Raw genomic sequence first — 17,803 nt, 5'->3', positions numbered from 1 at the left:
AAAACTCTCACCCCTAAGGACTTTGCCCTTCTCTGCCCAAGAAAGCAATGAGCACCAGCAGCATCTGCAGCCATCGCCCCATCCCGGGCAGCCGGGCCTGTTGGCTGGTGCCTTTCCCCAACTTCCTCAGAGCAAGCACACCTCATTCTCAGGGACGACCTAGAACATTCCTTAGTTGACTAAAGTTGGAGTCTCAAAACTGATTTGTAGGAGCTGACCGGTGGCGCAGCGGTTAAGTTCGCACGTTCCGTTTCTCTGCGGCCCGGGGTTCACCGGTTTGGATCCCGGGTGCGGACATGGTACCACTTGGCAAACGCCATGCTGTGGCAGGCGTCCCACGTATAAAGTAGAGGAAGATGGGCATGGATGTTAGCTCAGGGCCAGTCTTCCTCAGCAAAAAGAGGAGGATTGGTGGTAGTTAGCTCAGGGCTAATCTTCCTCAAAAAAAAAAAAAACTGATTTGTACTAGAACTTTTTGGCTATATTGGGGTATAGAAATCCGAGGAAGAGGAAATGAATGTTACCAAAAAAAAAAGTTCCACTACTTTTCCAGACCTCAATAGTTTTCATCAGGAAAATACATCATCTGCACACTTCCAAACACAACTGGATTCCTGCCCAGGTACAGCACCAAGGCCAAGTTCAAACCCAACCAGGGCTCCAGATTAACATGTGTGGTCTTCCAGCCTTGATTTCTGCCTCCCACATTTTGGGCCCCTTTTCCCAGCATCTGCCTAGACACATGTTCTGAATCTACCAAAAAGGGTGGTTATCCGAGCTGAGAAACAACCTTCAGGGATACCAAATGAACACGGCAGCAAGAGAGGCCAGGCGGGCAGCAGGAACCACCTGTCGTATCTGAAGACCTCTTGCTATGGAGGAGAGGCCGCCAGGCACCCTTCCAGGCCTCAGCTGGTACCACGGTCCTCTCGCCTGGACGGCAATAGAGATGCTTTCTCAGGCCTCCCTCGGCTGGCCCAAGTTGTTGACTACTTTCTCTTTGGAGACAAAGCCAGCCTGCTGCAGAGACACTGTCCCTCAGAGAAGAGGGACACTGGAAGGTATGGATAGGGAGAAAGGACAGAAGAAAGACCACATACGAAAGGCACTGTGGGGGCAGGGTGCTTAACCTGGTTATGCAGGCTGCATAACCATCCAAGACTAGGTACTTTTTCTGAAGTTTACTGGAAGACGTTTTTTTCCCCCTTCTTCTTGCTCTATAAAAAGGGAAAAAAAAAAAACAAAAAGCATGTTGCAACTTCCTTTGTCACAGCACATGTTCAGGAAAAAGCAGGCCCGACCCATTGCTTCACTTTCCCATCTGCACTAACGGGCGGCTCCAACCCGAGCCCCGACTTCTGCCGCCCAGCTCCTGAGAGGCAGGGAGCAAAGACGGCCAGAGCTTGGGGCAGAGAGCCTCCTTGTCCCCCATGAGTGCCGGCTGCCCCCCGGGGGGGGGGGTAGGGAGCCTCCTTGTCCCCGCCGAGTGCCGGCTGCCCGCTGCGCAGCCTGGGAGGCTGCACACAGGAAGGACGCCACTCTTCAGAGCAGGATTCTTCAGCCGCTGTGAGGGCTAAAAGGAGGACAAAAAGCTCTGCCACAGCTTTAGCCTGGTCATTCCTTTTTCATTAACCCTTCCTCCCTGGCTCTAGGCAATGGTCAGTCAACACCCAATCCCAAGCATTTCCTATTACCAGGAAGATCCCTGGGGATGCACTGTCTCTTCCCCCCCAGCCAAACAGAAGATGAGATGACTCAGTGAAGTTCCTCGCAGTACCTTAGAAACTCTCCTACTGGCCATCTGGTGTCTGCACCACCCCCGACCCCCGGGGTGTCACAGGTGTGAGTCCTTGAAGCATCCTCTGCCCCCATGCCAGGCAAAGTGACCCTACCACAAAACCCCCTCCCGCCTGGAGGAGCCCATCCCGGTCTCTGAGCCCTCGTGGCCATTCTCTCGCCCCGACTCCACCACTCACCCACCACCACCTCCCCGACCTCCTTTTTGGCGTATAAAACCAGGAATCAGACCACCCGGCCTAACTCTGTCTGAGAGGTTCTGCTTCTTCAGAGAGTGTCAAGTAGGAACATGTGTGAAAGGCCAGAATCCAAATTCGGGGGGTGGCAATCTTTTTTCATTTTTATACACGTAAGTGTTCTTTCCTCCTCCAAACTGTAAGTTCCCAAAGGCAGGGCCCACATCTTATCATTGTAGCAACTTGCACAAAATAAGCATTCCATAAATATTTAATGATAAAACACAAATTGCTACATCTGGTTGACCTAGTACTGAATTATAATGGAGTCGCAGAAGAACTATTAGAGAGCCAGTACTGCACCCCTGACCCCCACCCTAGCAAGGAGCTATAAGGACTACAAGGAGTTAGACATCCCATCATTGAGAGCCTCGGGGCTTTGGCCTTATCCCTTCCGCCTGGTGCCCCTCCTCCTCCAAATATTTCGAAGGCTCCCTCAAATGTCACCTTCGCAGCAAAGCCCTCCCTGAGCCCTGGTTTAAAATTCCGACGCCACACACACACACACACACTGCCAGCATTTCGGGGCCTCCTCCTCTCTTTGGTACCCATCACCATCTGACAAGCTGTACCACTTAACTGATTATGTTTGTCTGTTCCCCCTGCTAGAATGTAAGCTCCAGGCAGGCAGGATTTTTGTTGTTGTCTGTTTTGTACACTATGTACCATCCCTACCACTTAGGTGCTCAGTAAATCATGGCTGATGAACGACTTGTTCTGAACATGCTTGAACGTGTTTCCTCTTCTGTAAAATGGGGACTTTTCACTTTGCAGTATTATTTTAAGGATTCACAGGAATCTAAGTAACACACCTGACACAATGCCTGGTACATAGTATCTGTTCAACAAAGACTTGTTATTACCCTGGGAAACCTTCACAGTGTTGCTAAGCTTTCAACAGTGATCTGAATGAGGCAAAAGACAGAAGATTGTTACATAGATCAAAGTCAACCTGCTGTTCTGATCCATCCTTAGGGAGGCTGCAAAAGTCATTCTTGGCACTGCTAATTAATTTTCTTGAGTAGTAAGTTGCTTTGAATCTCAGGCAGATAGAAGGCACTCTAAGGCAAATCCTGCTTAGAAAGGCAGGGGTCTAGGCTAAGCTGCCGGAAAGAATCAACCTTCATTGTTCTACATTCCTCTCATCTCCGATAGCAGAGGGATTAAGGGGGTCTAAACCCAAGAGGATGACCCCAACTAGTTTCCCATTCTAGGCTAATCCTGCCATCTGGGCCTCCTGATGGCCTGTCAGCAGAGAAGACAGGAGGCAGGCATGCGGGAGAATAAATGTTTATAAACATTGGTCGAATGGCTGAATGAATAAAAATACAACAGCCAGGAGAAGGGTGAAAGAACACTGGCCTGCCAAAACTGAGGACAGGGAGAACAGCTCCCTGGAACCTGGGCTGACCACCTCTTCCCCAGCACGGTGTTCCCCAGCAGTGGAGTTGCAGCAACAGTAAGGCACGAGTCCTTCAAAATCCAGTCTGAGCCCTTTGATGTACAAAGGGGGAGACAGTGCGGCCCAGACAGGTTCCAGGACGTGTGGAGGACCATGCAGCCAGGTCTCAGACGCCAGTCCAGTTCTGCTTCCCCTGCAAATCTGCGGCATGGAGTTAAGTGGCCTCACGAGGTTCAAACTTCTGACCTCACTCTCCCCAACCTGGTGCCCAACGCCGGTCCTCTTGTAACACACAGGAGCAAGGCCAGCGGACAGATCACGTTGGACTGCTTCTGTGTGTCTCTGCTGTGTCTGGAGCTAACTAGAAGATGCCAAGAGCTGCAGGAAAGCTGGCAAGCTCCACACCTGTCCCTCCCTCAGTTGAAGTTCTCCAAGGGGCAGAAGGGCCATCTCCATAGCAGACCAGGAAAAGGAGGGGCTCTGCAACAGGCAGGAGAAGACGACAGGCGTCAGCGGGAAACTGTGGTCAGGGCCCTTACAGGAATGACAACTCCGTTAGCAGAAACAGAAGGTGCCAGCTTGAGTCAGCAGATCCCGATGGGTGGAGGGAAGACTGTTCTGAGCATGGCTTTTTAGTAACAGGAGGGAGAAGAGGGACAGACACTTAGGAGGACCGCCACTCTACCCAGGCTCAGCCTCAGAGAGCCCAGCCGAATATTACCCCTCACCCAAAGCCACCCCTCAACCCTGAGGACCACCACTAATACATTACTTTTATGGAGGTAGCACCCACTATTACTCAGTTATCACATCTTTAAGCAGCTAGGTATAATGCACAATGCCAAACTCTTGATGAATTTTTTTTTAATGATGGCATACAGTCACTACATGGAAATAAGAGCATACAAAAATAATGAAGACGTAGGTCTTCAAGGAACTTACAGTTCAACATCTAAAGGTGTGCCTTGCACGTGGAGAAATATACTTAAAATGTGAAATAAAAGGTAAGAGCGTCTTGGCAGGTTTGACAGGGAGGGATAGGGGAGACCCACTTCTGGAATGAAGGCTTCGTGAAAGTATCAGCAAATGTACAGGGCGGAATAGACAGACACGGACAGGGGGCGGGCGGGGAGGCAAAGAAGATATGGATGCACAGATGGCATACAGGCCACAGGCAAAGCGGGGGGGGGGGGGGAGGGGGGCGAGGGGGAGCAGAGTCCTATAAGGAAGCAGCATATATAAACCACTAGAGCTGAAACACAGCATGCATTCCAAAAACCAGATCTGGGTCAGACCCGAGAAGGATTTGGAAATCCCTCGTATTCTGCAGGCAAAGGGAACCCACTGAAGGGTTTCAGCTAGGAAGCTACCTCATCAGACCTAAGCTGTAGGCAGACAAACCCTCCACGGACTCCAGGAACTGAGGGGGCATGATCTTCACTCCGGAGCTGAGGGTCTCAGAGCCGGCCACATGTCTCTCCTGCCCTTCCCACCCCACCACTACTCTCCACTCCTTCCTTCTCCAAGTACACCTCAAACCCAATTTTATGTTCTTTTAAAAAATCTAAGGCAAAGTAAACAAAACAAGTCATGAAATCGAGAGTGTGGACACAGGCAAAGGGGCACTCCCGCCCCTCTTCCTCCTCGCTAGGAGCACAGGTGACTGGAATGCTGCCAGGGGAGAGGACACAAGCACAAAGGCTCCAGTGGAAGGGATATGATGCTTGTGAGCCTGGCAGTCAGAGGACACAAGGAAACCCGGCACTTCTGTAAAGGGGAGAGTTCACCAAGCAGGTTACTCTACACGCTCCCTTTGTCCCCATGGCCTTCTGCCTCTCAGAGGTCTGGATACCTGTAAGGAGGGAGGGAAGACAAAAGGCACAAGACGACCCCTGGCTACCCAGGCCAACGCAGCAGAGCAGCCGGACTGCTACAAGCTCCCTGGAACACATGGTCGCTTCACCAGTCCACCTGCATTCCTAGGATGCTCTAAGTTCCACACGTGTGGCCTCAATGCCCAGGGTCCCCCTCCTCCTCCCCTCCCCACCCCCTGCCCTCTGAGCTCTGCAGAAATCAGGCATGACAAGCAACCTTCAGATTCTTCACTTAGAGAGGCTTCCCTTCCCCAGCTCCTGTGTAGCCTGACCTTTAGAATCCTACTAGGCTTCCTCCAAGAAGTACAGAAGCCAGGGAAGGAGGCCAGGATAAGGAGAGAAGAGAGAGGATATGGCTACTCCAAGGACAGGGGCTCCTTCTGTCAGAGTTAAAAATAAACTCTTAGCAATTTACACCCAACTCCTCCCCTCCAGAGGCCAATGGGCCTTGGCAGCTAAATCTTTCCCCGCAGAGGAGATGAGGCCCCAGGGGGACAGGCGGGAGAAGGCAGTCATGGAGATGTGGTCTAGGACGTAACTCGAGCTAAGACAGAGGGTCCCCCAAGTCCTACCTCAGCTCCTATCACTGTCCCCCATACACTCCTCCCAAAAACACTCTAATCCAAGAAAACACACACAGAACCCTCCTGTGCCACGATTAGTACCAACACCTGTGCAAGGATTAGAACAATCAGAAAGAAGAGAATGCCCAAGTCAAACAAAAGGACACACTGCCCAGTATCTCTCAGTTAAGCAGGTGTCCCAGCCCCCCGAGCCCCTTCCCTCACCTTGTTCTATGGGTCTCCAGGACCCATGGGCAGTAGGGGAAGAGGCCACCTCAATGGCCCTCAAGGGACACAGATCACCAATACCCCTGCCCCCACAGTCAGAAGACAGAAGAACCCATGCTCTCTGTGACACCCTGCAGGTGGCTGAGCTGGGAGGCCCAGAGGGGCCAGGGCCTAACTCAGGAAGGAGGCCGAAGAGCAGGGCCCAGTTATTCTTGGAAGCCAACGAGATGAGGTCACAGTTTTGAAAGTGGTAACCCGAAGCCCCACACTGCAGAGGTGGAGAGTATAGCTTAGCAACAGGGCAGGAGCCCTAGAGCAGGTAATATGCTCAGTCACAGGGCAGTCGGGGTGAGGGCCTGCAACGGCCTCATGGGGGGCTCTCCTCCTCATCCCCACATACCTTCTGGCAGGGAGGCCTGCTCGCAGGTGGAGCTCGGAAGAAGCCAGCGCTGGAGTAATGGAGGAGAAAGTCTACCTCTGATGAGCTTGTTCACCCTCCCCCACGTCTCACCCCTCCGCTCAGGGGAAGAAGCAAGGCAGCTCCACAGAGCCTTTGCACACGCAAATCTTGCCACCTGGAGAAGCTCCAGCCACAGCTCACTCCAGCACTCAGAAAAGCGAGTTGGCCCCAAACCACCCACCAAGCTCAGGCTGGAAGAAAAGGCGGCAAATAGGGAGGGCATGAGTGAAACAAAAAGCAGTTCAGCAGTGTGGCAGGAAGACCCGGGACAGCTATCAGGGCCTGGCTGGAGGGGACACTGCAGCAGTGGCAGGTTTATTTTTAGCTTTTGGGACAGAGGGGCTGAGTAACAATTCTGGGTCCTGGGCAGGAGGCCAGGTTGCAAATGTTCAGTGTGGCTGGGAGCCTCGAAACAATATGGATAACCAAAATGGCAGCAACATGATCAACTCAGTCATCTGCCTGGGGAGGGCCAGGAGGGTAAGGAGCCAGCAGGCGGACTGTCAGCAGGTCTCCTCTTAGGCCCCTCCCCAACCCCCGGACTGGAGAGATGGCTTATTTGTTCAGGTTCAAGAGAAGAAGCATCATGGAGCTAAGCCAGAGAGAAGCAGCAGCAGATAGCTCCTTTGTTCCCCTCATCTTCCCTGAGACAGAAACAGCTTCTGACCGTGGCCCTGTAGCTACTGCTTTTAGTCACCACTCTTCATCTCCCAGACAAGTCCTGGATGGACACTGGCCATGGAGATGCCTGGAAACATCCCTCAAGAGTAAGACGCCCTTTCATATAATCCTTTCGATCAGCTCACGTTTCTGCTGGAATGAACACACAGTTTGGCTGGTCTTGGAGGAGAACGTCAGTTACAGAGGCTGATCTTGGGACCACAGCCCAGCTTCAACCACCTGCCGGGTGGCACTCAAAGGTGTTTACTGGACCAGAGAATAAAGACCCCAAGAACTCTACACTGCCAGAGGCTGAGCACAACCTTATCCGCTTTCCACTCTGTCTCTTCTTCCTCCAACCAAATCTGATATTCTGGCACACAAAACCCCACAGTCCAAAGCTCCAGGGCTGAAACCACTGCTCTAGCCTTAAATGGGCAGGAAGAAGAGAAAAGAAAACAGACATCACCAGGCATCCCCTCTCCTCTTGCTTCCTTGGACTCCTGATATCCCTTCTTATCCAGTCCAACAGGTAAGAAGTGGTACCTGGATGTAAATCCTAATTTTCCCATCAGCTCTGGGAACCAGTGCTCAACTCTCATCTCAGAACAGCCCCGAGCCCATGCTATATCTTTGGGTGAATGAGAAGAAAGTATTCATTTGGATGGATGCAGCCACACACCAAGGCAAAGCCTGACAAGGGGACAGGGGGCCAGATTACAGCCTTCACTCCCTCCCTCAGCCAGGTGCTCCTGTGCAGGGCACAGCCTCCACAACCAATCCCAGTGCCATGTTTGGCCCCACAACTTCAAACAGGGAGTTTCAGATGGGGAAAATCAAGAATTCCCTATCTCAGGGCCAGCCCCAAGGCTGAGTGGTTAAGTTTGCACGCTAGCTTCCGCGGCCCAGGGTTTCACTGGTTTGGATCCTGGGTGCAGATATGACACCGTTCATCAAGCCAGGCTGAAGCCGCATCCCACATGGCACAACCAGAAGGACCTAAAACTAGAATATACAACTATGTACTGGGGGGCTTTGGAGAGAGGAAGAAGAAAGAAAGAAAGAAGAAAAAGAAGATTGGCAACAGATGTTAGCTCAGGGCCAATCTTTAAAAAAAAAAAAAAGATTCCCGATCTCTACCTTGAGGCACCACTACACTAGGATTCTTCTGATTTGAAGGAAAGAGTAGGTACACACCACACTGAGTTACACAGCCCTTCCTCTCTGCCGAGGCGCTGGACAGAACGCTTTCCAAGTCTTCATACAGGAGAAGGAGCAGCCGGTCAGTGACGATTATTAATTAACTCGACACAGGCTGCCCTGGAGGCCAGCATTAAGCCTATCAAAAAGGCATCCATGCTGGCCCAGACACTGCTGATGGTCAGACATGGAGCAAGTCAGCAAGTTCTCCTGCCTGCCCTCAGCCTCTTGCCTCCAGCACAGCCTTCCACCATTCCACACTGCCAGTGCCCAAGAAGCCAGCAGGAGCCTGACACTCTGACATATGCATGGAGGCCTGGAAAGTTTAACTGACCTACTCAAGGTTACACAACTACTTAGCAGGGCACAAAGACTAGACCTTTTTTTTTTTTTTTGGCTTTCTAATCTACTACATAACCCATAGTAACAGGCTCATCTCTAAATATTTCTATCCATACATATCTTAAAATACAAAATGTCAGTATTCCCCCAAAGACTAGAAAAGGTACAAAATTTGACGTGGGTTCCATACCTGGTGTGTATTAAGCTGCCCAGTGGCATGGCTCCTTCTCTTTACCAATGCCCTGTTTATAAGGTGACCCATGTAGAAAGAGTCTAGCGCCCAGTTAGTGGAGCTTGGTTTTGTACTACCAGACCTACAATCCCAGTACTACCACCTCTAGCAACTAAAAAACCAAAGGAACTCACCAACGGTAGGTCCCAGGGAACCAGGTCCCAGGGCATGGCACTGATGTTGACAGCAGGTAAGACCCAGGACGTACCACTGAACCTTTGTGGACTGGCCCAGCCTCTTCCTTGGTGAGATGGAGAGTCAAGAAAGATGACTATGGAGTGTCCTCAGCTCTAAGGTGCTATGAGGTGTGGGTCCCTTTACCACTGGTTACTAAGAGCAGCTGCAGCCCCTTCAGACACAAAGAACAATTCCGCTCTGCCTGCCCACCTCCCTCCAGGACACTGAAGCACCTGGAAAGGTGCGGTATAGGGACAAGAGGGAAAAAGAGACATCACATGGCCTTTGGAAGGGCCTGAAGCAGAGGTAAGGGAGGCAGGAAAGTATGAATCCTGTACCATGGACATCAAACCACCAGGGAGACTCCTGGATCAGAGCTCAGGAGGGCCACTCGGGAATCATGAAAGGACTCAGATGCAGATGCCGAAGCAATGTCCTTCCCTGCTGTGGCTGCATTCATCCTGGCACAGACTCCACGCACCCCTGGGCTCTGCAGATGACAAGAGCTTTGGCCCTCTCCCCCACCCCAGGATTTGGCCAGGGATTAAGTTTGCCTCCAGCAGTCCTAAAGTTTGGCTCCTCCAGGCCTCTCCCTGAATCTCCTGCACCTGCTTCTTAAGTAAAATCATCAACTGATGATGGGCCCACTCCTCAGAGCCCAAGCAGTCCAAGCACCTTCGTCATGGATCCCAACACTTCATCCCCCTAAAAGGAGCCCGTTCGTTCCCCAGACACCCACCAATATCTCGTCCCAAGGCCTGGGGCTGCTCTTCTCCCCACTTCTGTCAGCTACTGATCCCAGACCTTAGCCGGAGATTATCTTCAAGCTCTATCAAAGCCCACAATTCACAAGTGAAAAAAGGACCCCGAGCCGACCCCGCTTTGATCCTGCCTCAGTGGATGCCAAGAGGCCTGCTGCAGCACGCAGGGGCCAGGGCCCCAAGAGGGGCAGGGTCTCTGAAACCAGAAACTAGACCTTCCCTCAAAAAACCACAAGCCCCAACCTCAGCGATCTGTAACCTTTCTTTATAACATCCTGTTAGTTTATATCACGCCCCTCAAACACTTTAAAACCTGTTCTTAGCACAAAGATGGGTCAGGTTCAATTCTGAGCCACTAGCCCCACTTGCTCCTTATCAACCTGATCTGCTCTCCTCTCAGCTCTAGCCAGGGCCAGTGTCGCCATCGCCTCCTGCAAATCTGCTCATTCCTCAGCTCCTTCGGGCCTCACAGATTTCCCTCTTTCAAAGCTCCTCGATTCCCAACCCCATAAATTAACCCCTAGACCAGCAAAGTCCAGGAGAACTTTCTACAAGGATGAAAATGTTCTACACTGCTCAATTCAGGAGCCATTAGCCACATGTAGCTACTGAACACTTGAAATGCAGCTAGCATCTAATTCTTTAATTTAATTTAACTAATTTTAATTGAAATAGCCATGCATGGATACTGGCTACCACCTTGGGCAGTGTACCCCTAAATGACAACTGTTAATTTCACCTTCTCCAAATCAGTTTCTTGACCCTGAAGAGTTTAAGGCCACTTTAAATGTCTGTACCCTCCATAGAACTAAGCATGTGGTAGGAAGCTCAGTGAACTATTAACTACCTGTAACCAGAGTGGATAGAAAAGAGGCCGGTTTGGTCGATGAAACCTTTCTCACCTTGTGATCGCATGCAGCAAACCCCCATTTGGGACACTCACCCAGCAATGCTACCTATCTTGCTCCCCGACAGGTACACAGCACGAGGTGTGCTGGATAGGAGAGTGCCTGTACTCTGGGGGTGCAGGAGTTCTGGCATTTCCCTCGAACAGTGTCCAGACCAAACATCTCCCCTTCAGAACACCAAGGGAAGCCACATGGCAGTGACACTGAGTGACCTGGGGAGGAGGGCCGCTGGAGAAAGCAGAGGAGCAGAAACCACTGCACCTTGTTTTCTCCAACCCACGCCATGGAAAGATAAACAGAGATAAGTTATGACAATATATTCTGTAAAGCAATAACACGCTTCACCTAATCAGAGTCGCACAGCAGAGAGGGACAACCGTGCCAGCTTTAATTAAATTTGTTCAGCTAATACCTAAGAGTCACCACGACACAATGAAGCAGGAAGCAGCTGAGGAACCCCAGGGGAATACGACAGTGCACAAGTAGGTTGAGACTAGGCATCCCTACCAAAGAAATAGTTAACAGAATTCCCCTGATCTTGAACAAAAAATAATAATAAATAAAATTTCTACCAAACACTCCCTAAAAAGGGGAGTAGGTGGCAAAAAAGCTTGTTATCACAGATTCAGAACTCATGAGCTGCCGGGTTGGTTTGTAAGCTGCCCCTCCAACTTCAGGGGTTATTGCTGGGGAGGCGATCGACACCCACCCAGCACGCCTCACCGACAGTCCAGGAGGGCCTGCGGCGAGAGGAGCTCCTCAGGCTTGAGGGGCTCTGCAGATGCAGCCAGGCCCGGTCCGAGCCTGATGAGACCACTGCAGTTAGGAAGTGGGAAGAGGCTGAGAGCTGGAGGCTGGCGTCCTGGGTTCCAATCCTGGATCCTGGCTCTGCCAAGTGCATGGCTCTATTACCTCAAGCAAGTCTTTGTTCTGGGCCTTGGTTTTCTCATCTGCAAAATGAGGGGGTTAGATGAGATGACCTCTAAAGTCCCTTCTAACTCTGACTGAAGTTATGAGTATGTCTCAGAACTTAGCAAAAGCAGCCAGGAGAGATGGTGAGAGGTCACAGCACCCACCAAAAGCATTTAAATGTTAGATCTCTCGGGTGGAGGGAGGGAAGCAGCAAGCTGAGTTGGGACTATTTTTTCAAGCACTGATTTCCCTTAATAGGGCTAAGAGGTCACCAGACCACAGACAGGGAGCAGGGCATCTGGGCAGCCAGCAGCTCCCATTGACTCTCAGGGCTGTGAAACAGCAGACACCAGAACTCCCACCCGAGGGCCCGCCGCAGCTCTACAGCTCTCTGCCCCAAATGCCCAGGAATGGCCTAACACGCCCCTGGAACAGAAGTCTCCTCCCTTTTTCTCCAGGCACCTTCTGGATGGGGCAATCCGTCCTACCCCACCACATCTTCCTCCCTCACTTGATAATCAAAACACTCCTGGGTTTTGAAAATCATTTCACTACTCAGCACCTAAGGTTGAGTTAATCAAGATTCAAGATCTAGAAATCTCTTTGGTGTATGTCTCTGGAACAGGATTCTTTGAACCCGATTCCCCTAAGAGCTGTAATTATGTCTTAGCCAATATTTGGATATGGAAGGGCTGTTGACACTGCTGTCAGTCTCTGAATGCCTCATCCCTTCTTTCTTCCTCTATTATTAAGTTTTTACACAAAGATGTGTGGGAAATCTACAATCTAACAGTTGAGTCAACTTCTAAGATTTGGGAGCAGGCTGCCTGTCAAAACAAACTCTGACTTCAATCTTCACCCACTTCTAACCTGAGAAGAACAAACTATGAGTGTCATTTAAAATATGCTAGATTTTTCCTTTCAAAACTATTCAAAGGGGGAAAATATCCAAATCTCTCCTATTAATTACAAAAGAAATCTGAATTGCCATCCAAAAGCATTTGAGAGGATGTCACACGTGTCTATTAAATAGAACAAGGAGCAGTTGAGAGCTTTTCTCCTCGAGTCTTTATACAATATTCCAACTATTCAAGAGAATGAGCAGCCAGTGTCCCCAAACTGCTGGTGGGTGAAGGCAGATGCATCTCAGAGGAGACAGAAAACTCTCCTGGAAAGAATGTCTGTCATTTCCTCAATGGTACGGGCTAACCGTGGTCAAACAGAATTCACTCAACTCCACTCCCCAAGGTCAGAGCGACAGTCAAACAAGCGCCACCCCCAGTTATGAGTATGGAAAGAGCGGGCTAAGGCACAAACACGCAAGTGTTCAAGACAGTGACATATTCCTTCTCCAACGGTCCACACTGAACAACAACCAAAGCCCACAGCAACAGTGCAGAGCAAAAACCAAAGAAATCTGACAGTGTTGGGGCGAGCCAAAAGCTCTCTTCCAAGAGGGAGAATGAAAGCAGCAAGAAAACAATTTTAGAGCCCTTAAAGTTTGGAAATTGGACATGCGTGCCCTCTACAACCCTGAGGCGTCAGGGGTTATGACATTTAATTATATATTCCAACAGTTCCTCCCATAACGAATATCTGAGTTTTGTATTAGCAGCTGAAATACAGCTAGCAGTGGGGGCTGAGGGGGAAGAGAAAAATATACCACAGGAAGTATTTTTCTCCTCCTCCAATCATTAAGACACCCCGGGGGGAAACAGGCATGATGTGTCACCTTTAGAGACGTGGTTGAGTCTGAAACCCCTGTGAGGAGAAAACCTTTTAAATGACCCTGAACACTGGCTCGCGATGCCCTGGGGCCCCACTCGTCTCTTCAGACCTCCGAGTCCATTCTGTATAACTTCTGAAGTAGGTGTTCTCACTTAAACCCCCATTCTTCCCCTACCACACCCTCTTAAAAAAAAAAAAAAAAAAAAAGAGGTCGGGTTTCCCTGGCTCAAGGATAACGCTCCCTCCTACTGTCCACCAATCGCCCGTGTCCAGGACTCAAGTGGCCATCTCCCATTTGCGGAATCAGCGCCGGGCCAAGCCGTGGTTTACACACCCGCTTTACAGTGATCAATGGGGCTATGGAAACAGCAGACACCGCCGGAGCCTGCTGGCCTCCCATCTGGAGCCTCGCGGGCACCGAAGGTAGGAGGGGGCCCACTCGCGGGTCAAAACAATCCCTCCCCGGCGCCGGGGGCGGTGTCCCCGCGGAATCTCCAGCCTCGCGCCTCCCGGGCCGGCGCGCCCCAAGGCGGCACGGCCGCGCTCGCGAGGCCCAGGGAAGTGAAATCACACATTCCGGCTCCCAAATAAGGAGCGAGACTAAATAAACCTCTGAGATCCGACTTCTCCAAACCAACCGACCAACCAGCTCAATGAGTAATGGGCCTTTTGTGCCCGCAGAAAGAAAGGAAGGAGGGAGGAGAGGACGGGGAACCACAACCTCCGAAAATCACTTCCTTGAGACGGGGTGAAATTAGCAGAAGTGGTCCCGGAGCCAACCGTCGCGACTCGGCTGGATCCCGCTCAAACCCCAAAATGGCAGAGTCCTCACGAGTCCTCCGAGTCGCCGCCACTCACCCCGGAGGTGACCGGAAACCCGGACGCGGCGCCGCGCTCTGCCGGGACCTGATCTTCCCCGCCGCCCCCCTCCGCGGTCGCGCACCCGGCACCCCCGGGCGCCCGGGACGGACGGCCCCGCGCGGCCACTGCTCCGCGGCCCGAGCGCAGGGTCGGCGCGGTCACGCTCCGCGACCGTGCGCCTCGGCCGCCCCAGAGCCGGGGGGTCGTGCCCGGGAGCCCCCTCTGCCCGTCCGCCCCTCCCCCGGCCCCAAACCTACTTTCAGGGCGAATTTCTCCTGGGTCCTCTTGTTGAAGATCTGCAAAACTTTCCCGTTGATGCCCAGCCCCAGGACCTGGGTGGTGACCTTGTAGTCGTCGATGATGGCGTTCTTCTTGATCTGCAGGCTCGACTTGACGTGGAACTGGGGGAACTGCTGCGGGGGCGGCGGCGGCGGCTGGGCCGGGGGGTGAGGCTGGGCCGGGGCGGGGGGCTGCGGCGGCGGCGGCGGCGGGTTGGGGAACAGCACCGGCGGGGTCTGGCCTTGGGAGTTGGACAGCATGGTGCCGGGAGACGCGGGCGCAGAGGCGGGAGGGCCCGCGGCCGCCCCCTCCTCCGGCTCCGGACGGGGTCCCCGCCACCCCCCGCCCGGCTGCGAAGTTTGCTCCGAGCTGGAGCCGGCTTCCCCGCCCCGGCCCGGCTCCAGGCTCGGCGGGTCGCGAGGCTCCGTGGGTCCCGCCGCGCGCCGCTGGCGCCCACCGGCCCTGCGCCCGCCCGCCCTCCCTCCCTCCCCCCCCCCGGGGGCCTGGCGCTCGGTGGAACGCGGGACGGCGGGGCCGGCCGGGGGGAAGCCGCCGCGCGACAATGTACCCAGCCCGGGGGCCGGCGGCCGCGTCACAGCCTCGTCTGCGTCCGGGGCCCGTCCTTAAAGGGGAGGGTCGGAGGGGCAGGGCTCGGGGAGGCGAGGCGGGGCCGGGAGGCGTGGGTGTGGGGGAGGGGCTGGCCTTAAAGGGGAGGACGCGAGGCCTCCGGAGGCGGAGGGCCGGGGCCGGAGGCGCGGGGCTGGGGAACAGGGAGTGGGGACCGAGAAATCCTAGTTCTTAACCAGGGCCACACAAAAGGAAGGAGGAGGCGCATGAAAGTAGCTGCGTAACTCAGATAGAAAATCCACTTTTCTCCAGTTGTCTGGATCTTTTAGACAGAAGCAGCCAAGTGGGAGAGGGGGGTTATTTTGACGGAGAGGGATGACTAGTGAGTGTGAGCTGGGTGAGACCTCAGGGCTGAGCTGCACGGAGGCCATTCATCCTGGTGTGAGGTATGAGGCAAATAGTAAATGTTTTCTTAACTTGAACGTTCTCCTCTGAGTTTTGCATTTCTTATAATTTTTTTTGGTTTTCAGTAAAGATTTATTGCTGTGTAATTACGAACAATTTAGTAAATATACCGTTGAACATTTTTTCATGTAAATTAGCTTTAAAAGGTTACCGGATGAGAAGAGGATGGATTACATTCAGATGGCCTGAATTGGCCTGAATTCGGAGTCTTCCCCACTGCCTGGCTGTGTGGCCCTGAGCAAGCCATCTCACCTCTCTCTCAGTGGGAAGAGTAGCAATACCTTTTCTCAGGGTTGTGGAGAGAGTTACGTAAGAAAATGCAACAAAAGGGAAGGTCTGGGGAATAGGTTCTGATTTCCAATGTGGAAAAGTTCATCCCTGAACCTACAGCGGTTGGGAGAAGTGGGTATTTTTAAAGAAGCTGAGTTCTAGCCCAGGTTAACCTCATGTCTCTGAGGAAGATACCAAGGACCTGGCTGGGCCTATGTTGCCCAGGTCAGGGGAGGGGACTAGGGAGGCCCTAAATGGAAAGCTGCCAGAGGGCCTCTATGCATTCTGGTGGGTTTGGGAGTGATCATCAAATACATCCCTGCTGACCTCTTCCCTCCACTGACTAGTAGAGCAGTTGAGAAATAAGACAAAGGAACCAGACAGGTGAAGACAAAACCTCAGCCTAATTACTGATGAAGCCGTTGTAGAGAACGGGGCTTGACCTACCGCATGGGGCCCATACTGTGTCCCGTCAACACACCAGAGCCGCCTTGTCCGGGGAAACCCAGCTGGGGGAGAAGGGGACATCCTGAGCACAGGGGCCCTTAGGGACTGAGCCAGGCTGGGAAGGAGTGAGGGGTGGAGGGAACGGCAGGAGCTACCCTCCCAGCACATGCCTTCCCCGACAGACGGGCAGGGCTCACTCCATGGGCCAAGGAGAGAAATGGTTGCCTTCACACAGTACTCGTTCTTTTCAAGCAGAGTTAGTTTAGCGTACACCTTGACTCTGTACCAGGTGCCACGCTCGGCCCTGCGGTGGTGGATGGCGTCAGCCTGCGGGGAAGCAGACAGACAGGTTCAAGCGGTCAGTAGCCCGAGAGTGGCACAGACACGGGTCTGGCACCGGAGCCTCCTCCCTCGGTGGAGGGTGGATGCGGTGAGACCGTTCCCCCATTACCCTGACTCCTCAAAGAGAAAGAGACTGCTTAAGGCCACAGAGATTGGAAAACAGCCTTGAGGTACCTCCCCAGTTCTACAGTATTGCTACCACCTCCCCAAAGCACACTCGGAGACACCGAACGACGCGGGGCTGGGGGCAGTGAAAGCGCCAGCTGCCCAGTCTCTGTCTCAGCTGACAGGATGGCCCTAGTCCCGGCTGCTCAGGGCTCCGGGTTGGTCTTTTTCCCTCCCAGAGGGTCACTGGGGCCTCCGACTGCTTGACACTGTGCTTTTATCTGCTTCTACCCACAGAGCTACAAAGAGGATGAGCTCTTTTCTGGCCTTTCAGAGACCGCAAGGGACAGTGGAAAGAGAACAGAATTTAGAGACAAATGACCTGAATTCAAGTCTATCCTCGAGTTGAGTCACCTTGAGCAAGCCATTTATCTTTTCTTTGTACCTGAAAAAATGAAAAAAATAATAAAATCGAATTTCAGAGCTGAGTGAGAATTGAATGAGGTAGTATTTATGAGAACTCTTCATAAACTATAAATTATCATGAAATAGTAAATATCCTCATTACGAAGGCATGGCTGGTTTGCTCCTCTGCTCTGTGCCCACTGCATGGGGATCTGTCCCTGATATTGAAGCTGCCTTCCTGTCTGGCTGGGGCTCTGGGGAGATGCTGAAGCCCAAGGGCCTAGGAATAACAAGAGAACTGAAACCCCAGCTGGGGAGTCCTCCTGGAATTACAAGGGCCAGTTGGGCCTACGGGGCACACAGGGACTCTAAGGGCATGTACACAGTGCACAGAGATTACATAGACTGCACACACAGCAGCTGGAAAACACACACACATAGGAACCCAAACACATTAGCACAATGTGCCTGGCATGTAACAGACATGGAATAAATACCTAATGGATGAATAATAACTGTGGAGTGAGATGGGCTAAAGAAAGAAGCGCTAGGCAAGAGAGGCCGAGTCTTAAATTCCGTTCT

At 52.5% G+C, this 17,803-nt stretch overlaps 1 protein-coding gene and 2 long non-coding RNA genes across 4 annotated transcripts in view; 1 reads left to right on the top strand and 2 right to left on the bottom strand.

Moving 5' to 3' along the window:
• MAPKAPK2 (MAPK activated protein kinase 2) overlaps window positions 1-15,217 on the bottom strand; it is a 44,817-nt gene extending 29,600 nt beyond the window's left edge. Inside the window, exon 1 of the mRNA XM_070591150.1 lies at window positions 14,599-15,217. Coding sequence (XP_070447251.1) covers window positions 14,599-14,880 — 282 coding nt within the window. The 5' untranslated portion in view covers window positions 14,881-15,217. The remainder of the gene's footprint in view (window positions 1-14,598) is intronic.
• On the bottom strand, window positions 3,308-6,088 carry LOC139078898 (uncharacterized). The gene is made up of 2 exons (XR_011532083.1): window positions 5,582-6,088; window positions 3,308-3,915 (listed from the first exon to the last, which is right to left on the bottom strand). It is a non-coding gene; the product is annotated as an uncharacterized lncRNA (long non-coding RNA).
• LOC139078897 (uncharacterized) lies at window positions 13,474-17,316 on the top strand. 2 transcript variants are annotated; one of them, XR_011532081.1, is made up of 3 exons: window positions 13,474-13,618; window positions 13,754-13,903; window positions 17,114-17,316. It is a non-coding gene; the product is annotated as an uncharacterized lncRNA (long non-coding RNA). The 2 variants fall into 2 exon arrangements; XR_011532082.1 differs by lacking the exons at window positions 13,474-13,618; window positions 13,754-13,903 and adding an exon at window positions 13,913-14,345.
• The last annotated feature ends 487 nt before the right edge of the window (window positions 17,317-17,803 follow it).

The sequence above is a fragment of the Equus przewalskii genome, chromosome 23, assembly GCF_037783145.1.
Source record: "Equus przewalskii isolate Varuska chromosome 23, EquPr2, whole genome shotgun sequence".
NCBI lineage: Eukaryota > Metazoa > Chordata > Mammalia > Perissodactyla > Equidae > Equus > Equus przewalskii.
The sequence above is the reverse complement of the archived record's forward strand: the minus strand, read 5'-3'. Positions and strand labels throughout refer to the sequence as shown.